The sequence below is a fragment of the Eucyclogobius newberryi genome, unplaced genomic scaffold (assembly GCF_026437365.1).
Source record: "Eucyclogobius newberryi isolate DKJ021-1_F unplaced genomic scaffold, fEucNew1.0.hap1 SCAF_14, whole genome shotgun sequence".
NCBI classification, from domain to species: domain Eukaryota; kingdom Metazoa; phylum Chordata; class Actinopteri; order Gobiiformes; family Gobiidae; genus Eucyclogobius; species Eucyclogobius newberryi.
The window spans coordinates 22,732,812-22,745,059 of NW_027315768.1; the positions used below are offsets into that span (position 1 = coordinate 22,732,812).

At 40.6% G+C, this 12,248-nt stretch overlaps 1 protein-coding gene across 1 annotated transcript in view; it reads left to right on the forward strand.

The window, feature by feature from the left end:
• The window catches only part of man1a2 (mannosidase, alpha, class 1A, member 2), a 123,714-nt gene that overhangs the window by 33,985 nt on the left and 77,481 nt on the right, over positions 1-12,248 (forward strand). The window contains exon 4 of the mRNA XM_072445029.1: positions 9,707-9,803. Coding sequence (XP_072301130.1) covers positions 9,707-9,803 — 97 coding nt within the window. The remainder of the gene's footprint in view (positions 1-9,706; positions 9,804-12,248) is intronic.

A 12,248-nucleotide genomic window follows, 5' to 3' on the forward strand; every position in this document is an offset into this window, starting at 1 on the left:
AGACCCATTCACTCCGAACCTGCCTTTGTCTCTGAATGCCCCTTTTGTTTTCTTCATAATCACTGTTCATAGAGAAGACTACGCTCTTCCAAATGAACAAGCAGCAGCTGCCTGGGCCACAGCATCACGCTCCCCTTCTCGATGATCCAGATTCACAATCCACCCACACCTTCAGCCTTGGATCTGCCAATATCCATTGTATCACCAAGAATAACTTATCAAAAGCACATACTTCTACTCAAAGCCAAGTTGGTAATCAGTCTTTTAAAACTGTGTCTGGAGTTTGGTATCTCGGTTTTGTGGAAGACATTTAGTCAGAAAAATAAAGACATTTTGCTAATAGGGGTCGTCACACTTCCATGAGACCAATGCGCCAAGATACTCAAGGTAAATACTTGCGGAATAACTTTGTATGACCTTAGTTTTATCCACCAATGACCCGTGTGACTGGAGACGCCTTTATTTAAATTAAACAAGCGTTAACAGCTAAAGAGCTGTTCAAATGACATGTCAAATGTGCCGTAAATGGTTTGTTGCTTACTAATGGGATTTTTTTCTTGTAATTAACTTTCACAAATACCCATTAAACCAATCTTGTCAAATTGCTTACTATATCAAACGTAGAATCAAACAGTTTAGACAGGATAGGTGGCATGCAAAACAAAAGCATGCGTTCTGACCCTTGTTAGCGCGCTGACACCTTGGTAATACGGACAGATGACGGTTTGTGGGCATCTGTTTGCCTCAGTGGCTCTGGAGAAAGGCACGCATCTCTGCCATTATGGTGTTTTTGTCGGAATCCCTTTATACAGTTCCGTTTACTTTTACCACCAGTTCATATGGCTTTCTTTCTTGATGCTTTTAACCTTGATTTATATTGCCTAGGATGTATTTTCCTCAGCCACATGCATTTGAACGTATAAGCTTAATGTACAGCCATTCATCTTCGCAATAAACGCAGGCAACAGGGTTTTATATGTTGAGTGGCAAAACTTTAAATATTTTATTGGCTTTTATCTGTCTTGCAAAGTCTCTGTCTCCCCCTTTGTCTTATGTCAAATTCAGCAAATCTCCTGCATCTTTGGCATGGTCAGTAAAAGAATCCACTTTAATGAAGACAAGTTTATGCCCTGCTCTAAATTCAGACTTTGCAACCGACCTCCCCACAGAGGCTTAGGACATGGTTTTACTCAAAATATACTCAGTCCTTCAGGTCCTGGTGAAAGACGTTTCCTTTAGGTTTCAACATGTATTTGAAAATGGATCATGTTTGAAAAGTTCCTTTAATTGGAAATTTCAAGTTTGTATTTATTCATGAAAATCATGAAAGAAAAATATATACCGTATTTTCTGGACTATAAGTCACACTTTTTTTCATAGTTTTGGCTGGGGTGCGACTTATACTTATATTTATACTTATATACTTTTACTTATACTCCGGAGCGACTTATTTGTGATATTATTTGTTATTTTCACACTTGCAACCGGATTTCATACTCCAGTGCGACTTATATATGTTTTTTCTCTCTGTTATGCATTTTTTGGCTGGTGCGACTTATACTCCGGTGCGACTTATAGTCAGGAAAATACAGTAACAATGTTTCATTTTATTTTGATTCCATAAATTCCAAATACAAACAGAGCCTTGTAATAATAATAATAATAATAATAATAATAATAATAATAATAACTTTTATTTATATAGCGCTTTTCAGTGACCCAAAGACGCTGAACATAATAAAAAAGGGGGGGGGGGTATTTACAGACAGGGGGGACAACACGTACAGAACACATTAATATACAGATAAAATGAACAAGACAGAAGAAGTAGAGAGAAAAAGATGGGGATGTAACAGGGGGTAGAAGTGTAGGCAATGGGGTAGAGGAGGCTAGGGGTAGGGGAGGTCATAGGCTTGGGTGAAGAGGTATGTTTTTAGGCGGGATTTGAATGTTGTGAGTGAGGGAGAGTGGCGGACAGGTTGGGGGGAGGGAGTTCCAGAGTCGGGGTGCTGTTCGGGAGAATGCTCTGTCGCCAAAAGTTTTGAGTCGGGATGTTGGTGCAGTCAGGGTGAGAGAGGAGGAGGATCGGAGAGCTCGGGTGGGGCGGTGGGGGATGAGGAGGTCAGACAGGTAGGGGGGGGCAAGGTGGTGAAGAGCTTTGAAGGTGAGGAGGAGTATTTTAAAGTTTATGCGCTGCTTGATGGGGAGCCAGTGGAGAGAACGGGAGTGATGTGATCACGGGACCGGGTGTGGGTGAGGAGGCGGGCAGCGGAGTTTTGGACCATTTGGAGTCTATGGAGGGAATGGGAGGAGATGCCAGTGAGGAGGGAGTTGCAGTAGTCAAGGCGGGAGGAGATGAAGGCATGGATGAGGGATTCAGCAGCGGGGAGGGTGAGGCAGTGTCGGATTTTGGCGATGCGGCGGAGGTGGAAGTATGAGGTCTTGACGATGTGGCTGACATGGGGAGTGAAGGAGAGGGTGGGGTCCATGATGACACCGAGATTGCGTACCAGGGTAGAGGGGGTGATGGTCGAGGTGTCGATGCTGAGTGAAAAGGGACCAGTTTTATTGAGAGTGGATTTGGTGCCAATGAGGAGGAGCTCTGTTTTGTCACTGTTCAGTTTGAGGAAGTTGAGAGTGAGCCATGATTTTATTGTAGAGATGCAGGTTTCAATGTGGCTGAGGGGAGGGTTTTGGGTGGATTTGGTGGTGAGGTATATCTGGGTGTCGTCAGCGTAGCAGTGAAAGTCCAGGTTGAGTTGGCGGAGGATGTGACCAAGGGGGAAGATGTAGCAGATGAAGAGGAGGGGGCCGAGGACTGAGCCCTGGGGGACCCCCTGCGTTACTGGGGAGAGGGTGGATGAGTGACCGGAGAGTAATCATTGTAATCATTAAAGTTAGTTAGAAAGTGTAGTGACTGTGCTTTGAATTGTCTTGCCTCTCGTACAGCACAAGCCATAGCATGCAAGTCGGAAAGCACTTTTGACAGCCATAACCCCAGTGGAGCACATTACGTTGCATTTATTATGTATGATTGTATATGTCAAGCAGGTTCCAGCTGTTTTGTTTTTCCTGAATAATGGCTATAACCTTTCCCATACACCACTTCGCCCTATAATCTGTGGACTTTCATTCTTTGTTGGTTCCTCTGGTGCCAAGAGCTTGAAACGTCATCAACCTGTGTGTGATAAGTATATGCTGCGCCAATTTTTTCCACTGTAAAGGAAGAAATTTGCTTTCAGCTGTTGGAAATGTAATTATAGAGGGTAGTTTAGCCAAGAAATATCATATGTTTGTTATTTCTTTTTTCTGTACCTATTAAAAGATAACATGTCTATATTTTGAATTTTGAATTTGTCTAATCAATGTTCTGTCTCTTAGTTATGTTTTGTGCACTGCCTGTTTGGTAGTTGTGTAGAAAGCATCCTGAGACATCCTTTTGGTGCGTGACGCCTTTAATGAGCCTGAGGTGCTGTAAACTGGGAATGTCAGAGAAAATGGCAGCGAACAAGACTGCACTTCCCACTGTGTCTCTGTCCCGCGGGGCCTTTAAAGCACAATGACTGCATTTCCTTTTTTTTTCATTTAGCTCACCTGAATGTATCCAGCAGCCCTGAGCGTTGTTGTTTTTACCTTCAGATTGAAAACATCATTCCTTACAAAAATGCTCATATTTGCTCATAAAGAGATCCTCTAGAGATTGTATGTTTCAGAGCAAAGATGAAAATGTGTGCTATTTTTGTAGAATCATGCCATTGTTTGTTCATCTCAACTGGTCATTTCTTGTCTTTCCCATCAGCAGTGTCATTCCCCAATTTGAGTTATTTATTGAATTTGTGTCAGTCTGTAACTTGACTACGGTATATTTTTATTATTATTTTTTGCGACAGAAATTGATAAAATGTCAGTTGTGGCCTTAGTTTGCCATTGATTTGAGATAAATTGAGTTATTGTTTGTTTACAGACTACTCTCTCTGCAGATGCTGAAAACACTGATATTGACAGAAAATGAAACTCTTTTAGGCCTTCATTTTGCCTTTGGAGTGAAAGCTGGATATTTGTCCAATTGATGAAGGTGTCAGACATCACATCAGTGCGAACAGACTTTTACTATTCATAATTAACCATGTACTCTACCTCACACTGTGGTCATGGACAGGTACTCAGACAGGTAAGTATTGGCAACTTTTTTGAGTATATCGGTAGTGTATCAAAAAGAAAAATAGTCTGGACTTGTTTATAGATCATTATTATATTAAAATTGATATTCCCAAAATACAACAACATGATCCAGGAGTGACATATCTACTGTATATAGTAGAGAAAAGCACAATAGCTCTTTGTTACACAAGTCCTCACAAGATATGGTGACATTTTAGCTCAGGCCTGATCCAAATCTGAAATTTAATCTAGGCTGGATTGGTCAGATTTAAAGGTTAGGGACACACAAGAAGACATCCTATACACATCTCCCAACTACATGAAATGATTAGGTGTTGGCGTCTCTAAAACTGGTTGAACATCGACACTTAAACTGCACACATTTCCGGACTAGGGATGTCATAATGTCAAATTTTAACATTGCGATTTAATGATATTGTGAAATCTCATTCAACACATTACTATTTCTCAAGTTTGTGACCAGCCTTATGTAAAATTCTAAATGACAAAATGAAGTACATTTGACAAAAACAGCCAGATAATAAGTAGTTTATATTTAGATGTAATTTATTTTATAGATTGAATTAGAACCACTTAACTTTGCTTCTAAAATGGTCATCATTATTGTTTTTTAGTTCTTACGATTCTTTTGTGACCTAAATAATAACTATTATCCATTAACGGAATAATCTTGACGTCCCTCTTCAGGACAGATTTATTGCCCAAGTTGAATTTACTTTTAATGGTAAGAAGCTTTTCCGATGTCTCACTTCCCCGTCCTGGTGTATCTTGAGTAGGTTCCATTAGAGGCGATATGAACCCTCTGCAGGGCGAGTTAGGAGATGTGAAAGACAAGGGCATGTGGGATGTGTGCCTTAAATCAATCAGAATGACTCGAGAGTTCACCCCCTTGGCTTCCAAACCTCCAAAATGTGTCACTGTGCTCCCAGGCTGTGGAAAATAAAACACTGAACAATATTCACGTAATGGCTCTGCTCTGTACCACCGGCTGTAAGGGATTTATGAATATTTTACTGCTCCAGGGACACCCTGTTTGAGCGTGTGCAAGGGACTTTAGTATATTAGGGCAATGGTTACATGAGTCATGCTTGTCTGTCCTTTGGGAAAGCAGTGGCTGGAGGCTGATTATGCTGCTATTTAGTGCAGACCAGACCCAGGCGACTAGTGGGCCGGCTTTGACTTCCACTGTGAAGGTCAAAGCACCTCGTACGTCTGCATTCTTCTGGTCATTAACATCAAAGCCAAACCTGGCTGCAACACTGGGAAGTTAAAAGCTGTCTAACTTTGACAAACCACAAAATGGAGAACAAAAGACATTAAAAAAGTGGTATTTAATTGATTTATTGCCCAAATTATGTGACCAATTTCTACCTGCAATACCTGGACATGTTGAAATCCAAATACTTACCAATTTTTGCCACATATAAATATATAAATATAAATATTAAAGAACATAAAATATTAATACAAAACTTCAATAAAATGGTCCGCAACAACGTTATTTTGGTAAAAAATTGGGGTCAAGCCGTATGCAGATAATATTTTATTTTATATATATATATATATATATATATATATATATATATATATACATATATTATATACATATATTATATACATATATTATATATATATATATATATATATATATATATATATATATATAATATATGTATGTATATATATATATATATATATAATATATGTATGTATATATATATATATATAATATATGTATGTATGCATGCATGCATGCATGCATGCATGCATGCATGCATGCATGCATACACGCATGCATGCATGCATGCATACACGCACGCATGCATGCATGCATGCATACACACACGCATACACACACGCATACACACACACACACACACACACACATTGCGCCAATAAATCAACCTTAAAATGACCCTGCAAAGTAAATATTAAAATGCCATCTTTATCAAAGCCACCAGTGGAGTTGACGCTTCACTTTTCCGCTCCGACTCATCAGTGGAGGGTGGAGGGGACGAGGGGGAATGGTTTTAATCTCCCTCCGACTCTGACCTTAATAACACTGGGCCAGTCCTGGGGCGTTGGGCCGTTCCAAACTGTGCTCTGGAGTATAATGTGCTGTGATTAATATATTCACTGTGGCACTTTGTGACTGGCCCACATAGAAATAAGCAGATCACTCCCCAAGACCATCACAGAATAGTCTCCTCAGGCTCCTTGCAAAGCCAAATCATTGTTTATTGTCCCATGTAGCTGACACACATTCATTTGAGGTTTTAATATATTTTGCAACCTGAAGGGTTCAATAGAGGTTAGGTTAGAAAAACTTGAAAGCTTTTTAACAGGCTCTATAAGGTGTGTCTCATAACTGTGCATTGGGATGTCTTCAGAAGAATCTGAGCTTTGAATAATGAATGGACTAATTAGGAAATTATCTGGTATTTTTGGCTTGATACAATGTAATTTCCCAGTCCTGTTTTCAAGGTGTCCTGCTGGTGAGGGAAAGCTGCTGTCAAAATTAATCTAGAATTTGTCCGCTTAATAACCAATTACTTTCCAAGGTCCTTCTGGAACAAGTCATGTGTCAACATTGTCAACAAGCTTGCGTTGCCTCGCTTGTCTTTGCCATACGGACCAATCAAGGCTTGATGAAGCGTCCAATCAACACCAATCAGAGGGAGTGTGCCAGGTTCTAAGTGTCCATGTCGATGTATATTTATCTCATTTATAATCCTTTGCACGTGCCTGTGCAGCGTCATGGAACGAGCAAGGCCAAGAACACACCTTGTTTTTATTAACCAGGCTCCCTCCCGACTTCAAGGAGTCCCACAAGAGCTGAGCAACCGCTGAGGAAAGTGTTACCAAGGCTGCTCCTCTGAACACTATATACACAAATCAGAATCAGAAAAGTTTTATTGCCATTGCTAATGAACAGGATTCACAAACATAGGAACTTGCTTTGGTGATACGGTGCAACAAAAAACAATGAACAATGATAAAACATATACCTACCGGTATATAAAATCAATAAGAAAATCACTTTAAATCTGCTATAGGATAAAAATAAAATAAAAATGGGCTTTCTATCTACACAAAATGTACAGATGTAGTGTAGAAAGTGAACAGTGCAGTGAGGGATGATTTGGATGGGTGCAAATGGTCGCACCCTTGTGTCGTTTCTTTGTGCAATCACAAATAATCTACGGGCATAATGCTCTCTCATTTTGAAATTCTACAAAAACAAACAAACCATACATATTTGCTAGCATGTTTGTCTCAAGAGGATTAACCTGTTACCACCCACCTATTTTCGCCCTGTGCACAATGGTTGGACATACCCAAATGGCATTGCTTATTAAAAGAGGATCTTATGTTCCACATGCAAGTGTGATGCATAATTAGAAAGCTTAGGCCTTCTAGTTTCTGCAGATGTGCACATGAACACTGTCAGGGCTTCAGAACTTACACTACAGAGGCCCAAACATAAACAAAACATCCTTTTTTAGTCTCGCCTGAATATTGTCAATTTGTAATGGTCCTGAGCATGACATACTTCATTGTGTGCATATGCTGTTCACTGTACATGTTTATCTTGTTGACAACAACTGTGTAAAGTTTCAGAGCTCTAGGAACAGGCATTTTGGTGCTGTTGACCTTTTTGTATCAAAAAGTATATTCGGAACAAGTGATCCAAATATGTGCCAACTGTGCCAAACTGTTTTATTACAATTTTAGCTCCTCTATGATCATAAAACATACATTTTGATGTTTTGTAGGCCACTAATAGCAATTATAACCGCTAAAAAAAAAATATGTGAAAATGTGTAAATATGAGTTTACCCATGAATTTCCCATATAGAGGTAAAAAAAAAAAAAAAAATTATAATATTTTTATTTTATTTTTGTATTGGTATAATAATACATACATCTCACAAAATGCACGTCCAAAAGGCTAATAAAATCTGAAAACGTTATGCGCAAAATCCTGCCGAGAAATCTGGCTCTTTACAGCCTTCCCGGAGCCTTACGCACGTGAACAGGGAGAATTCTGTGTAAATAAACCCTTTGTCCCGCCTATCAGGAAAAAGGTCTCCTGACTGGCTAGAATAATATGTCACTCAAAGTCTCCTGCGTGCCTGCTAGCAGAAGCTAAGGGCTAAAAACAAAGATGGACGCGCGCTTCGGAAGCGCCGAATTTTTTTCCTCCGGAGGCTGTAGCAAACAAACCCGGTGACAGAAAAATTCGTGGATGGTCTCATTCTGTAGGAAACAGTCTAAGGAAGAGATCGATGTCAAACACTATCGTATAAGTCAAACAGGTCATTTGTTATGGACGGAGAAATGCGGCGGACAAGCGCATTCTCGTCCGGTGAGAAACGAAGAAAAGTTTGTTTACTTGACAATATCTCGAAATCGGATAACTTCAGGAAAAATACAAGTGGATATTGTTTTTCAATGATTCCTTACGGACAGACTGAGTACAAGGATGTACAGAATTAAAGCCGTTTCGTCCGTCATAAACAGCAAACAGGTAGGACATGCGTTTGTAAAAGTTGAGACTTTCTCACAAACTATTGGCAATTGCTTCTTGGGGCATATTATTCAATGTAAATCAATGACATATTCGTTTTGTTGAGAAAATAAGCTTTAAAATGATGTATGGCTTGCTGGTATTGACCACGGAAATAAAAGTGATGATGTAAGAGAATATTTGAGATATAGAAAATGTTCGCCGGCGGACAGGTGGGTGGTAACAGGTTAAGAGATTTGCTGCTTCACAAATTTCAAAGTCAGTCATTTTTCTTGCTTCTTTGACCAGGTGAAGCAAACGCATTTACGGAGGACAAAGGGTTACTACCTTTTTGTCAGTTTTTAATGCATTTTAAAAACTGCTCGGTGCCCAAAAACTGTGGACCCGGCCAAACGGACGAAATGGATGATGTGGTGCCAACATCACTACCAAGGCTAAAATGTCCCCAAACTACTAACCTGTAAAAAAGAAACAAGAAAAAGAAAAGCTGACAGCTGGTCCAAGGCCATCGGGTGTCAGGTCACTTCAGACAACTCTTTATTTGGCGTCTATTTTAACCACCGGAAAATGTCTTCTTCTGGCCTGGTTTTGGTATTTGGTATTCTGGAGTATCTCAGGAGTGTTTACAATTGGAACAGAAAACAACACATTTGATATTCACTGAAAATTGCACACATTTGTGAATCAGACGATGGCATTTCGACTGCGAGATGTGGGAAAAGAATAATGTTTGAAACGGTGCGGTGTCGTCCGTAGAGTTTGCCCCGCGGCTCCTCTTCTCTCCTCAGCCTCTGTGTCAGGACTCATCTCCAGCGTTTTTTTCTCACGTCTTTGTTCGAAAGGTCAAATAAGGGGGAATCTTTGCTCTATTACTCACAAGATACGTGTATTAGGAAAACTCAAAAGGGTTAAAATGCCACCCCAGCTTTAGATATAATGCATACATATAACTTTGGCCCGTCACTGAGTCTGAGAATTGTTTTTGTTTTGCAGATGATGAAACATGCCTGGGACAGCTACAGACAGTACGGCTGGGGTCACAACGAGCTCAAACCTATTGCCAAGAAAGGACATTCCACAAATATATTTGGTAAGTTGAACAAATGGTTAACCCATGTTTTTGCTTATTATTAACTATAATTTACGTAGTTTCTTGCACTTAGTTTCTTTGGTATTCATTTTAAAACTGTCCTTTTCAATGCCTCTGCCTCTTTGAATTTATCATGTCATAATCTTACATCTAATCCCACCTTGTTTCAATGCATGAACACTGAGTTGCCCATGTTACAATAGAGAATACAGACATGGATATTTGACTTGCTGTATACATTTGATAAGGTCACATTTATTACATGGTATAAGAGTAAACAATATAAGGCTTCTACCTCTCTCCCTCGTTCCCCGTGTCCCTATGCAGTGCTGCGTTCGTGGTGTGAGGGCGCATTCAGGTGAGGGTTTTGTGGCAAATTGAAAATTTGCATCGGCAAATTGTCCCGAGCCGCCAGTGTTATTTTATCTGTTGACGCATAACAGTAGATAGATGCTGTTGATTTCTGCTGCTGCCCGTTGTATTCTCCTGTCGGTGTAAGAGCAGAGTTTGTATCCGCAGGTTATTAGTTACAAGGTGGCCCGAGTGCACACACACAACCACACACACACGCACGCGCGCACACACGCACACACGCACACACAACCACACACGTCCATTATGGATGAGGTGCTTCCTGTCGCCTTACACAACCTCCACGCTTGAGCTGTGTATGGGTTACAGCAACTACGGTGAGAGCGGGTTTTATTGGCACAAGCATGCAAGTTGGTTTGAACAGAATATAACAAGATCCAAAGCTAACACGCATAGATAGACATTCCACGTCATGATGACGTCACCAAAACTGCCACGCTATCACAGCGTACCGCAGAGTGGCATGTTCTATAATGCTTAATGAATACAAAGACTTCTAAAAGTGCTTGTGTGTGATGTATAGCACCTTTGGTTATGCCCTTTGCTGTGCATCAACGTGGAAGGCAAAAATAAGTAGCCTACAGTGATTAGGTCTGTTTACTTGGATAGGCATGCATGGCTTTAAATGGACTTCAGCCATCCATCTTATTTACATTATTTGTGGTGTGAAAATAATCTACAGTTGACTTGACTGTTGAAGGAGCTTTTGTTTTGGTTTTGTTTTGCCCCAGGACAGGTATATCTTAGAAGCAGTTGTCATGGTCAAAATAAGACCACCGCGTGCTGTCTAAATCTAATTATTAAGTATTTTTTTATGGCTTGTGAACCACGAGGTAATGCTAGTGCTCTGGTAGCTAGTTGTTGTTAGCATTACCATGACCGCAAAACTTCGCTCTAGCTTCTGAAAGTTGTGAATAAACTAATTGCGATGAATAATTGGGATGTGCGAAATGACAAGGCACCTCAGATATATATGTATTGGAAACTTTTCGATTGAATTTTTGATAGAAAATATTGTAATTGTAAGGGTTGGGTTTTGCATGTCTTTAAATCTTGAGGTCAAAACTGTTGGAAACTCATTTCAGGAAACATGTGTCTCTCAATAGAAACTTGTGAAAGACACAAAGCAAAAGCCGGTCCACCAAGCTGACACAGAGGCTGCCGTGGTAACCGGAGCGCTCTGCCTCTCATTGTGGCACCTCGCTCAGATAACCTCGAGCTCCCTCTTGGCTCTGGCTCGTTGTCTGTAGCATTGAGCAGAGCTGATTCTATGCATGGAAACAAGCGCCGCCTTTGTCTTGAGTTGGAGTGGTTCAGATGAGGATAGGGTCTTGTAAATGAAGCGTGGTTGAAGATGTCTGACACCGCACCCTCAGTACATTCATGCACACTTGGATACAGGCTCATTGTACGTGGCAGTAATGGCTGAGGCTTCACGCTGAGCAGAGCATAAAAGCTGTTCTGGATCTTAAAGTGCGCTCAATAGCACATTTATCTGTCAAGGTTCAGCCTGGTTTTCGTATTCAAATCCATCCCTGTTTTGTCATCCCTAAGTATAGTTTTTGTAAATCTATACTTTTAAAAATGTTTCAGGCTAAGGACACAATTTTGTTTTGACAATCGATGCATTCTAGCAATTTCTTATGCATTAGATGTGACGAAAAGTCACATCTAATGTCGCTGGGAAAGTCGCTTTTCCAGTCGCTTTTCCACTAGCCAGTTCACTTCGCAGCGTCTCGGGGCTGCTGCTGTTAATGGTGGACTGCGCGCTCGGCTTGCTGCGGTCTGCTACGCTAGCAGCTGACGTAGGCCTGTCACGATAATTACTATATCGACTTATTGTTCCATAGCTAAAAACACGCATGATGGCATTTTGAGACCGTAAATGTATGTGGGTTTGGCTGCACGAGTGATCACGGAGATTCACGGAGCTAAGGCTGTACAGAAGAAACAACAGTGAGGCAGCAATTACCTACAATTCATGCCATGACCTGAGCGTTGTCCCGTCCAGACCCGAGAGACGGCGTCTGAAAACATTGGACTTAACTGAGGGACATTTACCGGTTCCATGTG